The sequence below is a fragment of the Cavia porcellus genome, unplaced genomic scaffold, assembly GCF_034190915.1.
Source record: "Cavia porcellus strain 051 isolate PalLab524CR breed Dunkin Hartley unplaced genomic scaffold, mCavPor4.1 scaffold_8, whole genome shotgun sequence".
Taxonomy (NCBI): Eukaryota; Metazoa; Chordata; class Mammalia; order Rodentia; family Caviidae; genus Cavia; species Cavia porcellus.
Genome location: NW_026947491.1, coordinates 93,936,948 through 93,953,388, shown reverse-complemented (window position 1 = coordinate 93,953,388; position 16,441 = coordinate 93,936,948). Strand labels below are relative to the sequence as shown.

The 16,441-nt window shown below is 58.0% G+C and overlaps 1 protein-coding gene across 4 annotated transcripts in view; it reads right to left on the bottom strand.

Moving 5' to 3' along the window:
* Nucleotides 1-16,041, bottom strand: part of Abtb3 (ankyrin repeat and BTB domain containing 3) — a 151,392-nt gene extending 135,351 nt beyond the window's left edge. Inside the window, exon 1 of one of the 4 annotated variants that reach the window (XM_063255535.1) lies at nucleotides 14,367-16,041. In XM_063255535.1, the coding sequence (XP_063111605.1) occupies nucleotides 14,367-15,495 (1,129 nt within the window). In that variant the 5' untranslated portion in view covers nucleotides 15,496-16,041. The remainder of the gene's footprint in view (nucleotides 1-14,366) is intronic. The other 3 variants (XM_063255534.1, XM_063255533.1, XM_063255532.1) reach the window with 3 other exon arrangements.
* Between the last annotated feature and the right edge of the window lie 400 nt (nucleotides 16,042-16,441).

Sequence of the window (16,441 nt, the reverse complement as noted above, 5' to 3'; positions counted from 1 at the left end):
AACAGAAACACCAAATCAACACCCGGGATTTGGAGGCAGATTTATTTACATCAACGGCACTGATCAGGATCATTCTCAGAGTATCGGGCCCTGATCTCTGATGGTCTGGGGCTTATAATGGGATAAGCAAGCAGGAAGTACAGGGCAGAATGGCTTGTCAATTGGTGATTGGTTTATACAGTGTGCATCACAGTGACCAGCCATTTCTAAGCACCCAGAACTGGAGCAGGAACTGTTACCTGGGTGACTAAGAAACTGAGGTCTACTGGAGCGGGTGAAGGGGAGAGGGCATTTTCTGTTACAGCCAAAGCTGAGATTCTGCTTAGGGGTTTGGGGTCCAGATTAGTTATTTTGGTTGTTGTGAACTCTGAGGTAATTCCAAGTTGAGATTTTTCTTTTCAACTCAGAAGTCAAATCTCCACATGTAATGCCTGGGTCACCCATTTGAACAGAGTGCCTGGCTGGCACACAGAAGTCCTCACCAGCCCTGTGGATCAGTCCCCGACAGAGCTGACTACTCATGCCCAGCACAGCCCTCAGACACTGCTGCCATTACCATTGTCCCGTGGTGACCCCAAGCCACCTTGTAAGTGCCCCTGAGGAGGGACATGGCACTGAGGACTTGAAGACGCAGTGACAGACAGAACCCAGGCCAAGAGTCACATGAGGATGTCACCACCCACCGCTGTGTCCCCAGTCCTGGCCCACTGCCTGGAGGAGCACGGGTGAACGCCTTTATCTTATGTCACGTGTTTCCTTCTTAAGCACATTTTAGTCACACTCCAGATCCCAGTGTCACAGACATTTCCACTTAGGGTACGTGTTTTCTGAACACAGAATGTGGATTTATCCAAAAGGAGGTAGAGGAGCTCCTGATGCCCCCTGGAGAGGCTGGGTGTGGACCACAAACAGTGACATCAAACCCTCACCTCGGTGGCCCTGGACAGTCTGTCTCCACTCTGGGCCTCCTGGGGCTTTCATGATGCAGAGGCGCTGAGGGTGGACAAAATCCCTGTCTCTTATTTTATTACCATCACCTACAATTCTCCCCACACCTGCAAAAGGATACCCGAAACCCTCTGCACATGGGAAGGGAAGAAAGGCTGGAGGGACCCAGAGCCCAGGCTGCAGCCTCCTGGGAACAGATAGAAACAGATAAGGGATGGACGGCCTGTGTGCCAGCCTGGGTGCCCATGGGAAGGAGACAGCTGGGGATGAAGGGCCTGGCTCCCAGATGCCAGCTGTCCAGCAGCACACCCCACCTGCAGCTTCCCCTGGATGGGAGTCAGAGCCAAGAGGAGACATTCTAACCCGGCTCTGCCTTGGGGCTCCGGCTCCCAACTGCAATCTGGCGCAGTGGCTCCAAGGGCCCAGTGGGAAGGGCCGGCTGGGTTCCCCTGTGAGCTTGGTGGCTGGGAGGCGGGCGAGAAAAGCTCTCCAAACCGCGGGAGACCCTTCACCTGGCTCCTGCATGGGCTACAGTGCTGCTCAGGCACGACCTCATGATGAACCTAAGCACGGTGCTCTGCGGAAGGCGGGCTGTGTCATCCACAACCCTGGTGGTCACCATCTACAGATGGCAGAACCCAGACCAGGTAATGCGGCAGTGCCCTCCCAGTGCCCAGGTCCATATGGGGAGACCCCCCCCCCCCGAGTACAGTCCTGATACCATTACAGACTGCGCCAGGGTCACGGCTCAGGGATGGGAGACCACGAGACCACTTTGGAGAGCAGCGTGCACTTGATCCAAAGGTGACACAGCGTTACCACGTGAGGCAGAAATTATAAGGGAAAACATGTGTCCCCCTAGAAACTTGTACACGATTGACAGCCGTGTTCTTATCAATAATGATCCCAAAGTGGAAACCACCAAATGATTGTCAACTGGATGAACATGGATGGACAAAGTCCAGTCTTTGCACAGGAGGGAATATTACTCAGCAATAAAAAGGATTAAGTACAGATACACGCTGAACCATAAAGGAATCCGGAAAACATTACACTCAGGGAAAGAAGTCAGACATGAAAGGTCAGATGTTACAAGAGCCCATTAATATAGAATGTCCAGACTGCAAATCCACAGAGACACACAGCAACTTTGTTGGGGTTGGGGCAGGGGAAGGAGGGGGAGATACAGTGGATGGGGTGAGGGCTATGCAGTGCAGGGATTCTTTGTGGATGATCACAGGGTCCCCAGCCTGGCTGCGGTCATGGTTATACAGCCACGAATCTATTATAGCTATGAGATCACACCCTTGAAACGAGTGAACTGGGTACTGTGCGAACCACGCACCAAAAGCCGTTGAAAAACTAAAAGACGATGAGCTGCCACCACCCAGGACAGAAGGAAAATCTGGAGGATTTGGCCACGAAAGGGGAGGGCGAGGGGCGACTCTGGGCTTGCTGGCGGGTTGGCTGCGCGGTTCTGCAGCTCCTCAGCTTTCAGTCCCGCACAACAAAGACGCGAGGAAAGCACAGCCGGTCAGCAGTGGTCAGCGATGCCTGGAATGATTCAGCAAAAAGCAAAACAGGCCAGTATCAGCACCCTCATTTTCCAGAGGGGTAAACTGACATGGGTTCTGGGTTCCAGAGTCCCCAGGCTTGGCTCGGCCCTGCCAGGCTCAAACAAAACATCTGGGCCGGGGCGGAAAGAGGGAGACTGGGCCGGGAGAGGGGAGACCAGGCCAGCCCTCGGACACAGCAGAGCGCTTGGCTTTGAGTCCATCCCGGATTTCCAGCCGTGGGAACCAGCGTCGGCCTACGTCTCTGGTGGCCGCTCAGTAACCGTCCTGCTGTGCTGCCCCATGGCCAGGTAAGTTCGCCCCAGGAAGATGCCCATGCCCCCCATTCAGGAGATGGTGAGAGCAGGTGTCTCCTGGGAGGCACAGGGTGGCGAGTCCTCATGGAGTGAATGAATGGACACTGCGCAGAGCTGAGGGAAGAGGAGCGGGGCTGGCCCCTGGCAGGACGCAGCAGACTTCAGTCTTGCTGAGGAGGATGACGTCCAGGGTGCCCTCCGCGATGCTCCTCAGGTCCCAAGGGAGTGTGATGTGACAGGGTGGGCACTGATGTCTGGCCACACCCTTCCCACTGGTCTGCAGGTGGCCAGGATGTGGGACTGTCCTTGTGAGACCTGAGACAGTTCAGTGCCGCAGCGTGGATGCGGCGGGAAGGCCTGGCCTTGGCCTGCTGCGCATCTGTGAGTCAGGCGCCGGGTGTGGATCCCGGGACACCACACCGATGTCCTGGGTGAGGTGCATGGATATCTCAGAAAGGGGGCGCCCTCCACCACCCAGCCCAGGCTCCTGGGGGCCCAGTCTCCTGCAGCCAAGCAGCTGCCTCAGAGCTGAGCCCTGAGTGGCCGCATCTAGTGCCCTGTCAGCTCTGCCCTCTCCTGAACCCTAGTCCGAGGAGCGGCCTTCCCACTGCCCAGCCTGAACAGCATGCCGCTTCGGCCCTACTGCTCCCCCGCCTGAGAGCTCGTCACAGTTTAAATGCGAATCTGTTCACGGCCAGTCCTGTTCACGGCTCTCATCTGCTTCCTCCTGAGACCCTCAGCTCCCCCGGCAGGCAGGCAGTAGGTGCCCGGGGCATTTGTGCTGAAAGACTGACAGATGGACGTCTCTTTAAAATACCATCTATGTGGGGCAGACAGACAGACACGGACACACACACAGATAGCCATGCACGCTCTCTGAGTATGCATTAACAGAACACGAACCCCGCTACGATGGGTAGTGGAGAGTGTGATCTATAAGCACATCTAGCTATCTAACATCTCCTCTCCTGATGGGGTAATGTCACCCCCAACCTGACATTCACTGTTCCCACATCCTTCCTGTCTCTTTTCTCCCCTCATCATGGCACTGTGGTCAGGAACAGGGTGCAGGCTCAGGGGACCCTCGCCCCACAGCAGTCACTCCATGTCCTGGCCTCAGTGTCCCCTGGGAAGCAAAGACAATAACCGCTCTCGGGGGTGGGGGGAGGGCTGGTCTCCCCATGACCTAAGTGTACCACCGAGAGTATAGACATGAGTTGCTACCGTGCAGTGGCTGGTTTCGTGAGGGGACAGCACAGTCCGCAAAGCCTCGTGAGGTCCTAGGTGGGGCTTTTTCAGAGGTGGTTGAATCTAGACTGTGCAGTTGGGATTACGGGTGAGTGATTACTAAATTAGTTCACTCATTGGTTTGTTGCTACCCTAATCCCAGCGGCCTAGATAAAGTGAACAGGGGGCATAAAAAAGCTGCTGAGGTCCCTTATTGCTTTGCTGCCTTCTGTCCACCATGGACTGTTTCTCTTCTGTGATGCCCATCTGCCATGCCACCTGCCCAGGAGCCAGCAGACTAGAGACTGAAACCTCTACAAACTGTGATAATAAACCTTTCCTCCCTTACGGTTGATACACTGTGTCAACCTGAGCAATTTAAAATTTAATTAAGAGACTCAGCAGGGAGCCAGGATCCTTACTTTGTAAACATCCTCAGCCTGTGCAAGAGCAGGGCACAGAGGTGGTGTGAGCGGTTTGCCACCCTGGGCCACCCTGGGTGGGGGTGTGGCCTGCTTACAGGGTAAGCGAGGAGGAGAGGCCTGTTCTCTCCCCTTTTCTGCTCTGGCTGCTTTTGCCAACTGCTGCCTTGAAGCGCTGCCCTGGTGCCGTGTCACCCTGCCTTACAGTCAGCTGATTATGGACTGAAACCCCCTCAAACAGCGAGCTAAACAAACCTTTCCTTCCTTCATTTTGGGTTTCAGGTATTTTGTCCCAGCAACAAGACAAAAGTAACCAAGACATCCCTTAACTTTGGGTGCTGGGCATTTTGTCTCAGCAACCAGAAATGTACTGGTATTGCCATGACTGTCCCTGACCATGTGGTTTAACAGCCTTTGGAGCTGACTTGTGGGAAGGGGAAGAGTTGGGAAAGGTTTGGAGATGCCAGCTGAAAAGGTAGGGCTGGAACACTTTGGCTGGTATTTGATGGGAGATTCTAGTTGGAGCCCAGCAGAGCAGAGTGCTGATAGAAATCCTGCTGGTCAAGACCCGGCTCAGGAGGTTTCTGCTGGGAAGTAAGACTGTATTGGCTGTTAGACTCCAGACAGTGTATGTTATTCCTTGGCTGAAAGTTTCTCTGCATTTTGCTGGTGTCTAGAGACTTCGCCTGAGACTGAGATTAAGGGTGGTGGATTAATTAATCTTGCATATGAAATTTCAAGGCATTCAAATGTTGAGGGGGGCTTTTAGCCAGATTTACATTGAGAATCAAGAGCAGAGAGCCCAGAAGAATGACTTAAATGTTATGAGTTTGGCCAGAAAGGAAGCTCCAGTAAAGTTGGGGTCTGCAAAGATGGAAGAGAAAAGACATTGGTCACTGAAAAGACTAGCAAGAAAAAGTCAAGTATTTCAGAAGAAGACAACAGAAATGATGGTCTGACAACACCATAAGAAGCGACAGGACTCGGCCTCCGTAGCCTGAGGGTTGCAAAGGTGTTTGCTTTGTGCAAACAGCCCCCAGAGCACCATGTTCCCGAGTGGTGTGGTGGTGGTCTAGGGAATTGTTCCTCAGGATTTGGTTTATAGGCACTCGACCCCCACAGTAAAGGGAGAAAGAAACCGACTGCTGTTCCAGCTGGCAGCAGACCTTGGCATCATCCACATGGTGCTGGTTTTAGGCAATGCAGAATGCAAGAGTTGTGGGGTCGGGAAGGCTTCCTGGCAGGGTGTCCCTGAGAGGGCGGGGTGGGGGGAGCTGTGGCTGTGAAACTGAAGTCTGGAGAAGCCAAGCATGTGGCTCCTCTCAGGAAAACTGCCAGGAGGGAGCAGAGCTGGCCCAAGAGAGAAGCTGTGGGAGCTACAACCACCAGCAGTGCCATAAAGGTGGGGCCCCCCTAGCCCTTTGGAGTGCACATCTTGCCACAGATCACCTCAGAGGCTGCTCATGGAACTGCAGGACTTCATGTTCATCCTGCTGGATTTGGGGCTTGCTTGGTTCCCGTTCCTTTCTGTTCCCTTCTTTGTACCTTTTGTCCCATTAAATGTTGGAAGCGTTTGACTTTTATTTCATTTGTGTGGGGCTTGCAGCTAAGAGTTTGCCTTAAATCTTAAAGGACTTGGACTTTTCAGCAATGTGAAAATTATTAGGACTTTGGCAACTTTTGGAGATAGACTGTCTTTTGCATAAAGGGATGTAAATAAAGCCTCACACAATTATAGGTGGGGCTCCGTCAGAGCTGCTGGATCTAGAGTCTGTGATGCTGGGTGATTGCTCTATCAGTCCACTAACTGGTTTGATGCCACCCTAATCCCAGGGTCCTGGATGGACTGCAAAAGGGACAGAAAAACTGCTGAGACCCCTCTCTTGCTTTGCTGTTTTCTGTCTGCCGTGCACTGTGTCTCCTCTGTGATGCCCCTCTGCCACACCACCCTGCCCTGGAGCCAGCCAGTGATGGACTGAAACCTCTCCAAACTGTAAACTAAATAAACTTTTCCTCCTTTAACTTTGGGTGTTGGGTATTTCATCTCAGCAACCAGAAAAGTAGCTAACACAGGGCTCTCCCTGGTTCCCAAGGTTCAGGAGGGGACAGAGATCCAGAAAGGTTAGACGCACGGGTCACACGGCACAGAACACCGCCCAGACCAGGGCCCAGTGGCACAGGTGCTGCATGGCAGGACACAGCCAGCTTACCAGCCATCACCTTAACCCACATGTGGGAGAAAAAGATGAAGCAGGTGATCCGGTCACGGCGAGGGTGCAGGGGGGAGGGATGCACACCTGGCCCTGCACACCTGGCCTCTGCTTTGAATAAGAGGCATTATAGACATCGTTCAGCCCTAAAATCAAGGAAGCAGGAGAGGGTGTGGCAGGATCAGAGGTGGCCCCAGAGAACCAGGTGCCAGTCCCATCCCTCAGGACCGAATTACAGCCTTGTCACCACATCCTCGTGGGCTTTCCTGAGGCCAATGTCACCACAGTGTCACCACTGGGATAGGAGAAGGAAACACAGGAGCATCTCTGATACTGGACCTCTGGTGTCCTGGTGCTGATGGACAGGAGACAGGAGGGGTAGGGTGCTAGCTGCCAGGCTGTGATCATAATGTCCTGGTCGCCTGCATCTAGTTAAGGCCATGTGACAGTGCTGGTCATGAGGACATAGAAGGAATGGACCCACCATGTCTGAGGCTGTCCCATGGACACCTCCCTCATACCCTCCCTATTCTGTGCTCCCCCATCCGGGAAGTTCTCTGGAGTCTCCTGGTCCAGGTAGCAGAACGTCTGTCATGTCTGTGGGGAGTGCCACCCAGCCCCGCCATCATCTGGCCCCACCCTGTGAAGTGTCCTGCTGCTCAGGCACGCTAGGGTTTGTCTCACACATCTGTGGCACTGCCCCAGGAGCAGGACATGTGACATCCTCAGGGCAGGCAGAGAGGCCAGGCCGCCAGAGACCTGCAGTATGCAGTGGTGGCACACCTGGTTCCACTGACACCGGGGATAACCCACGCTGTAGGAGCCCTAAGCCAGAGGAAGAGGCTGGAAGACCCAGTGTAATACAGTTTGCTGATCTTCCTGGAATTTAGCAAGTAAGGAAAGTCTGGGAATAAAATTAGAAAGAAAGAATGGAAAGTTTAAAAAGGAACTAATTCTATAGCTCAAACAATGAGAAAATATTTAAAGCTTCTTTGTTTGTTTGCCGTACGAGGGACTGGACCCAGGGAGCACTGAGCAGCCCCTGGCCCTTTTCTAAATTTTATTTTGAGATGGGGTCTTATTAACGTCCTAGGCCTGTCCTTAAATGTGCCATCCTCCTGCCTCAGCCTCCCAAATAGTCTACAGGCATATGCTTGCATGCCCAGCAGGATTTTTAAGTGAAATAAATCTCTGAGGAAGGATCTAAGCCTCCCACACAAGCCTGATGGCCTCGAGGTCGCTGCCAGTAAGTTAAGAGAGAAGGAAACTACGGGGACACAGGGCAAAGACTGACGCAGCTAGAGAACGTGATCCAGGGCACAGCTCTGAGTGTGGCTGCGGCACTGGCTGGCTGTGCCCGCCATGGCACCCCTGGGAGGGGTGGGCCCTTGGGGGAGGGTGACCTCAGGTCACATGGTGTGAAGGCTGCTTAGAGGGCTCACTGGTGTCCCTCCCAAGACAGCAGCCGCAGAGGCAGCACCTGGCCCCGCCCACCTCTGCCTACCTCCTGGCTGGAGGGAAGCCCCCACCCCTGCCACCCACCCCTGCCTTCTTACCAGAGCTGAGCCAGTGTGGGAGCCACACCCTTTACCTTCCAGAGCGGTGAGCTGAGCAAGCCTTTGCCTTCATGAAGTTACCTGGCTCGGGTGTTTCATTACAGCAAGGCAAACCTGACAAACGGCGGCACAGATGAAAATTCTACTGAGCTGCTGGGGGAGCTGCACTGGCCTAAGCCAGGATTTAAAAGGCTTTCACTGTTACGGTGAGACACTGTTCTGGGCCACCTAAAAGTTCAAGGGCATAAACAATGTTACAAAAGATTTAGAGCCCTCAAAGGGGCCAGGTGTCCTAGATGCACGGGGCTGTGGCCCAGAGGAGTAGTGGTCACATAATCCTCCCGTGGCGGGGCAGGGAGGTGGACGCCAGTGACCCAGCAACTTCACCCCTGCCAGCTGCGACCACACCACACCCACTGGGAAGGGTTCGGAACCACCAAGGGCCAGGCCCGTCCAGGTACGTGGCTCCCACTCCTCGCTCTTCCACGTGGAATGTGGATGCAGTGACGGGAAACACGCCTTGGCCACAGGGCCGGCGGCCACGAGGAGCCGCACTGTGATCGTGGGTGGGGCGTGGTGCTTTCCTTTGGTTTGCTCTCCCAGCGGGGTGAGCACCTTCCTTCCTTCGGCCTGTTGGGTGTGGCGGCCTCCCCCCTCCATCCAGGTTCCCTGGAGGACTGGCTGCATCAGCCCCGGCCCTGAGCATCCCCAGGGATCCCGGATTCTGGAGTTGGAGGCAGCAACTGAGTGTCTCCTGGGAAAAGAGGAGGCTGAGAAGACAAGGCACAGACACCAGGCAGCCGGGGGGGCCGGCACACCCAGGGCTCATGCCGGGCTCAGCCCACTCCACCCGAAGGTCCACTCCCTTTCCTCCTCCACCTCGGCGCTGGATCTGCGGGGACACTGGGGGCCACACACGGAAGACGAAACGAAAAGCTCCGTTATTGGCTCTCAAAACCCCAAAGACCCTCCTGCCCGCCATGTCCCTCCTCTCCCAGCTGGAGTCTCAGAGCCTGAGCCCTTCTGCCGTGTTAAGCTACTAGATTTGGGTGCCATCCTTTACACAGGCCCTGTGACTGCAACAATTACTGCAGGCAGAACTCTCAAGACAGTGCCCGGCGCGTCCCAGGCAAGCTGTGACTGCCACGCAGCACGGACGCGGAGGCTTCGGCGCACGGGTACATCTGACCACACGGCCAGGCCCATTTTACAGGTGGGTTTGTCGTCTGGCTCAAAGTGACCGATGATAACGGACTGGGAATTAGAGTTTCTCCCTCATTCAGAGGCTCCTTTGACACAACCTCAAAGGTCCACGTTGGTCCCTCGTGGTTTTATTTGGTCTCTACTTTTATTTTAGGTTTCAGGAGACACCCAACGTGCACACAGCCCAGCACGGAACTGACACGTCTGTGCAGAAAACCAAATAACCCTCTCCTGACCCGAATTCCCAGTTTTAATTTACACTGAGCTGGTTAATTAAAAACGTGCTCTGAGAACAAAGGCTCGCGGGGCTGGCTCTGGAGATAGCTCTCGCAGTTGCTGGAAAGGAGCAGTTTCTCAGGTGACATTTCGGTCTTCACAGTGAGGCCACACCGGGGACCAACACTGCTGGGGGGGGGCAGGGACAGGAACACTGCTGAGCAGACAGAGCCCCAGAGCCTGGGGAGAGAGAGAGGCGCAGCCCTGACACCGCCCCCGTCCGTCCAGCCACGTGGCGAGGCGGCCAGGGCCCACCGTAATTAATGATTACACGGTGGCCGGGGATCCCCGAAGTGCACGAGACTCCCGGATTCCCCCACACTGCTGCCAGCCGCCAGGCACTCTGCTGTCTAAGGAAGCTGCTGCTCCCAGCGCCCTCGGAGCTGGGCTGTCGCCTACGGCACCTCCTCGGGTCCGGTCACCGCCCGATGGGCTGGCAGTGACCCAGCAACTTCACCCACTTCATCCTCCCATCCAGGTAGGAAGCCAAATTCAGCAACATGAAGGCACCAGCCTGAAAGCCGCAGAACCGACCCTGGAGGCCAGGTCTCGCCGAGTGACATCCTCCTAGCACACCCCCTGCCGTCTTCCCTTCCAAACAAAATTACATCCCGGATCCCTGTAGTGTGTGTGTGTGTGTGTGTGTGTGTGTGTGTGTGTGTGTGTGTGTATCTTGCAACACAGAGAAATGCACAAATACGAAAGGGTGAGTTCTAACAGAGGCCGAGAACTCTGAAGTCTTGGCCCAGACGCCCAAGGGACATTTCTGTCACCTGGAAGCATTCTCCAAAGATGCTTGTTAACTTCAAAACAAAATACAGCAAAGTCAACAAACTGCTTCCCGGCTGAGGGTGTGGCCCTGCAGGAGAGGATTTGCCTCACGCGGGAAGGCGAGGGGGCATCCCCAGCACTGAAGAGGAGAAAAAGCCGTTTTCCTTTGATCAAAATTACTTTTTACTAGTTCGGCCGTGGCCAAGGGCTGAACCTGTGGGACCGACTCCGGGATGGCTGAACTCTCTGATGTCAGGAGAATAAAAAAGGGGGATCCTGCAGGCTCCGCCCACCTGACGGGATCACTCTGTCTGGATGTGACCACATCTGATTAGCACAACCACCACCACCATTTTAGCCACGTGTCGGCACCAGCCTGTGACAGCCTCCAAACACAGTCTCATTTAATCCTTCTCATTGATGCCTTCACTTCACAGCTGAGGAAACTGCAGCTCAGAGAGGTCAAGCGACTTACCGAAGAACACACAGCCAGAGTGACAGCTATGAAATTCAAACCAGGCTTCACACTTCCTTCACAGCTATCTTTACAGAGGCTGATGTGTAAGTTTCACATTCATTCAACAAACAGCAAGAAGCACCTATAAAGTGCCAGGAGCTATGGGGAGTCATATGGAAAAACACAGAGTGCACCTGGGTGTGGCTGGGGCAGCACAGGGGGAGCCCTTGCAGGGTGCACCTGGGTGTGGCTGGGGCGGCACAGGGGGAGCCCTCCAGGGGTGCAGGGATGAGACTTCTCCAGTCAGGGCTTCCATGATAGCGGGGTCAGGGGACCTGGCCAGCTCTGAGGGAGTTTAAGGTACAAACCCCGCAGAGACACCACCAGTCTTTGGGGTCAATTAACTGTCACCCAGACTGTTCAAAACAGCCAAAAACCAACCTGAGAAAATCCCCCAAGGTTCCCCGCTCCTGCTCACCCTGTGCCCTGTGAGCCCGTCTCATATGAGTGCAGCTTTGCAGCAGCAAACAGGAAGGACGGGGAGATGTGGGGATGACAGTGAGGGGGGACCACAAGGCAGAAAGGCAGGCGAGGACGAGCCCAGAAACTCAAAGAGCGGTGGGTCTCAGGCACCTTGCAGCATCCCGCACGTCGTGGCTGGGCACAGAGTGCCCCTGAGCACGCGCTCCGGCTCCTCCTTGCCGTCCTGCTTTCCGGCTGCCGTGAGGGGAGCAGCATCGCTCCGCCAGGCCCTGCTGCCGAGATCTTTCTGCTTGGCAGCGCTGACCATGGCCTGGAGCGGCCGGAACCTGGGCCAAAATAACCCCGTCTCCTTTACGCTGTGGGTGTTGGGCGTTTGGTCCCCTATTGCTGTACAATGGCTGGCTCAACCCAACAGGCATCTAATAGACTCCAGTGCGCCCCGGCTTCCCTCGGGCTGGCCAGAGGACACACAAATGTGAGACAGGTTCGGCCCCGGTTCCGTCTGGGCGGCGCAAAAGATGCGCTCACTGGGATGGAAACATGTGAAGCTGCAGAGGCCTGGACTGGGTAGATGGTGAAGGGCAGTGGCACGGCAGGGACTCAGCTGTGGGTCAGGGAGTGGACCCTGGACGGTCACATTAAAACAAGCATGAGGCACAGGTCCCTCCTCTGCTGCGTCTGAACGGGAGCCATGCAGCACCTTCTCAAGGGACAGCCGAGGATCAAACGGGTTGGCAGAGAGGATGACACCAGGTGCGGGCCCTCACCACCTCTCCCATGCCAGCTCGGTCTCTGGCAGCCACAGACTGCTCAATACACCTGACAAACAAATGAATTCACAAATGAGTGTGCCACTGGCGCTACTGAGTCAGCGAAGGGACCCACCCCGAAAGGTAGCTCTCCTGAGTGACCTGTAGCTGGAAAGACGGCATGCACAGCTCTGTGAGAGGCAGGCCCCCGGGTCTCAGCCCCCGAGATCTCTCGCACTCCTGCATGTGTGCCCTGCCATTCCCAGAAAGCCCAGAGAAAGGAGACGAACAGATCACTGGAAAATCACGGGGTGTTTCTGGCCAGGGAAGGCGGAAGGGCCCAGTAACGCAGGAGCTGAGCTCTGTGGTGTGGGCGCGGCTGGGATGGCAGCAGATCCCAGCCACACATGCCCTGCCCCAAACCAGCCCTGCGGCCTCTCTCCTTAAATGACACTTGTTCCAAAAAGGGTAAACACAAACAACTGTCTCTGCATAGGCTGATGGGAGGATCTTTAAAAGACGTTAAGGATCAGAAAGTAAAGTCTATTTGAAAAGATACATAGATGCCGCTCGCAGAGCCCCGACAGAGGGGTTTGTAAACAGAGCGCCTGATTCTGCAGATGAGGAGACTGAGGTCCAGAGAAGTCAAATTGCAAGTTTCCAGCCCGGGAAGGAGGGAGGGAGGGAGGGGCTGCACGGTGTGCAGTGGGGGAGCCTGGGACCCCTCTGCCTTTCCAGGACAGGGGCTTCCACACAAAGGGCAGTCCAGGGCTGCCCGCTCTGCAGGTGAACCCTCCTCACACCGGACACGGAGCCGAGACTTGGACCAGATGTTTCTACTCTAAGTCCGGATGTTGCACCCGCGAGGGTTCCCGTGTGTGTGTGTGTGTGTGTGTGCGTGTGTGCGTGTGTGCGCACGTGCCTGGCCATGCACATAGCATCTATTTAGGGTTCCTGCCCCGACCTTCGGCTGGCAGCAGAGGGGGCGGGGCTCTGGCAGTTATGCCAAAGGGAAAAAATCTCCCAGATCAGGGGCCCACAATTCTCTCATTCTCTCTCTCTCTCTCTCTCTCTCTCTCTCTCTCTCTCTCTCACACACACACACACACACACGCACACACACACACGCACACACACACGCACACACACACGCACACACACGCACACACACGCACACACACGCACACAGGCGCTCTTTTGCTTCCTTCCCCTCCGCCACCGGCGAGGCTGGAGGGGTCGCAGTGTCTGACTCCGGACTCGGGCTGGAGCCCCGCCTTGCGCCTCTTGCTCCTGCGCACACTCGTGGCGCACGTGTGCACACTCAAGGTGCACTCCCAGACTCGCACACGCGCAAACTGGGCACCCCGAAGCCGGGCCGCGCCCGCCACGCTGCTGAAGCCCGGGAAGCCGCAGGCAGGTCGAGACACGAACGAAACCGGCCCAGACAGCCTGCATTTCAGCTCCAGCCGCACAACCTCAGGCCAAACCGCCGCATATGTAACAAAGTTTTATTTCGCTTTCAGAGTCTCCGGTTACGTTTCTGCCATTTCCTGTGGAAAACTGAAGCTTTGAAGTGTCTCGCCCTGGCCCTGCGCGAGCTCTCCAAAACCAGCGCCCGCCCCTCTCCGCCGCCGGAGCTGAGTTCGAACCCACCGGGCGCGGGGGTGCAGAGGGCGCTGAGGCCCCGCGGGAAGCCGCGCCCCACGCCGGCAAGACTCCCGCCCCAGTCCCCAGCTGTGACAGCTGCAGCTCTCCGCGGGGACCGAGGGGGCACGTGGGGCGCTAGCTGGTTCCACGGCTGAGCACCACGGTGCTTGGCTCAGAAACCCGGGGAGACTCCTGGAGCCCAGTAGCCTTGCCGAGCCACCTTCCCACCCTAGGCTTCTCCTCGCTCAACAGTGCCTTGGGGGAGGGGGCGACAGGTACCCGACCGCGCGGTGGGGACAGGGACGCGCTTCCCCCAAAGTCCAACTCGTGGGCACTGCCTGGAACGTAGTGTGTGAAAGGTCAGAACAAACAAGACTTCCAGTAAGAGACACACGAATATGAGGCGCAGACTTCCTCCAAAATACCAAACGCGGCCTCCGCCCCGCGCCTGCACGCCTCAGGCTGCGGGGAGAGGGGAGGGCGCTGGGCGAAGGCAACCGGGGGCACCGAGTGGCGCGCGGTGGACAGGGTGCGGGTGCGCACTCACCGCTGGCGTTCTTCCCGCAGATGAGGTGCTGGTAGGGCTGCAGCAGCCCCCAGATCTCCGAGTCGTTGTTGACCGTGTGTTCCAGCGTCTCCAGCGTGAACCGTGGCGCCTCGTGCAGCGCGTGGTGCGCGTGGCCGTGGTTGGCGGCGGCGGCGGCCGGCTGGGCTGCGGCGGTGGCCGGGGCCGGCGGGGCACAGCAGCTGCTGCCCCCACTTGTGCTGCTGGGGGCGCTGCTAGCGCCCCCTCCCGCCGCGCCCCCTCCGGCCGCCTCGCGCTCCGCGTCCGCAGAGGGCGCTGCGCTTGGGCCGGGGCCGGGAACACAGCTAGAACCGGAGCCCGGGCCGCCACAACCCCGGGGTAGCCCCGAGGCCACGACACGCGCGTAGACGTCCCGGAACAGGCTCTCCATGCAGGCCGTCAGGTAAATGGCGGCGTGCTCGTGAATGCGCAGCGCCACGCGGCTGTCCACCATCCAGCGGTACACGCGGCCCACGGAGAAGGTGAGGCCGCAGCGCGCCGACTTGCCGCGGCCCAGGCGGTCGCCGCCCGCGCTACTCATGTTGTAGAGTGACAGCGCGGCCAGCGCGGCGGCGGAGCAGTGCGCCGCCAGCCCCCAGGACAGCACGATTTCCATGGCGCTCTGGATCTCGTACTTGGTGCACTTGGCGAAGCGCAGGCTCAGGCGCTGCGCCTCCTTGGCGATGCGCACGAGCGCGCGGCTCACCAGCACCGACAGCCGGGCCAGCGCGTCCCGGGGGAGCCCGCCGGGGGCCGGGAGGCAGATGCGGGGGTCACGGGCGCGCAGCAGCAGCGCCTCGAGCTCCTGCAGCGTCCAGGGTACCTCGTCGAGGTCCGGCAGCAGCCGCGGGCAGTGCTGGCCGGTGCAGTCCAGCCCCTCGGAGTCCTCCACCAGGGCAGTGTTGACGGTGTCAAAGCTGTCGTGCCGGCTGTGCATGGAGTCGGCTAGGGGCGGCCAGCCGCTCCCGCCATACGGGGACGCCGGGTGCGAGTCGGAGCAGCACAGGGACAAGCTGGAGGAGCGCACCGAGTCCGCGGCGCCACCATAACCCGAGTCCAGCGTCAGGTCCTCCAGCGTGCGCACCACGGGCTTCTTACCGCTCCTGGCCATCGCTGCGCCACTTCATGCTGCGGCCGCCGGGGAGCCGGGGGAGGAGGCCGGCGAGAGGCGGGATTCCCGCCTCGGCTCACTCGGCCCCAGGCGCTGCCTCCCGAGGTTACCACTCAGGGCTGCCCCAGCGCGCCGCCGCCGCCGGATGGCAACGGGGAGAGCGTGAAGTCATTTTCCAGAGCCCGGGCCGGAGCTGGGGCGCCAAGAGGCTCGGTGAGCCAGGCCAGGAGGGAGGCTCACGCCCGGACTCACCCCTTTCATCCGAAATCAGAAGTGTCTGCCTGGCCGCTCCCTGGCCGGGATGGGCGCCGAGGCCCGGACGCCGGTCCTCGGGTGCACAGGGCGTAGACTCCGCCGACCCTGGGCCGCTGGCTCTGGCTCCAGCGCCGGATCACGCTCGCCCCGCACTGAGCCTGGCGGCTGCCGGGCCGGCTGCAAACGCCGCGGAGCCCAGTGCAGCCCAGCCGCCAGCAGGCGGGCGTATGCAAAGCAGAGGCGCAGAGAGCCAATGACAGAGGAGGATGCTAATTACTTCGCCTTTCTTTTCAAATTCCTCCAGGCCACGTGGCCCCGCCCCCAGCCACGCCCCCAGCCTGGACCAAGGCTGCGCTAGTGGGGGGCGGTGGCTTGGGGATCAGGAACCCACCCCGCGCAGGGAGGCGAAGCTTCGCCCGCCGCGGTCCCCACCCTCCGGAGGCAAGCTAGGCGATGACCTCCCTTCCGAGGCGTGCTCCCCCCAGCGGCCGCAGAGTGTGTGTCCAGGGTCGCTCTGCTTCTGCCTTCATGCAGCTCTCCCCCTGCCCCGGTTGGCTTCAGCGCGACGGGGCCAGGGAACCGAAGCCACTGCCAGGCGAGACCTCCGGGCTCAGCCACCTACCTCTATGGCCAGTAACTAGGTTTTGCTCAGCAAGCAGGCACGGGGACCCTGCGCCGGTGCCTCCAAAGC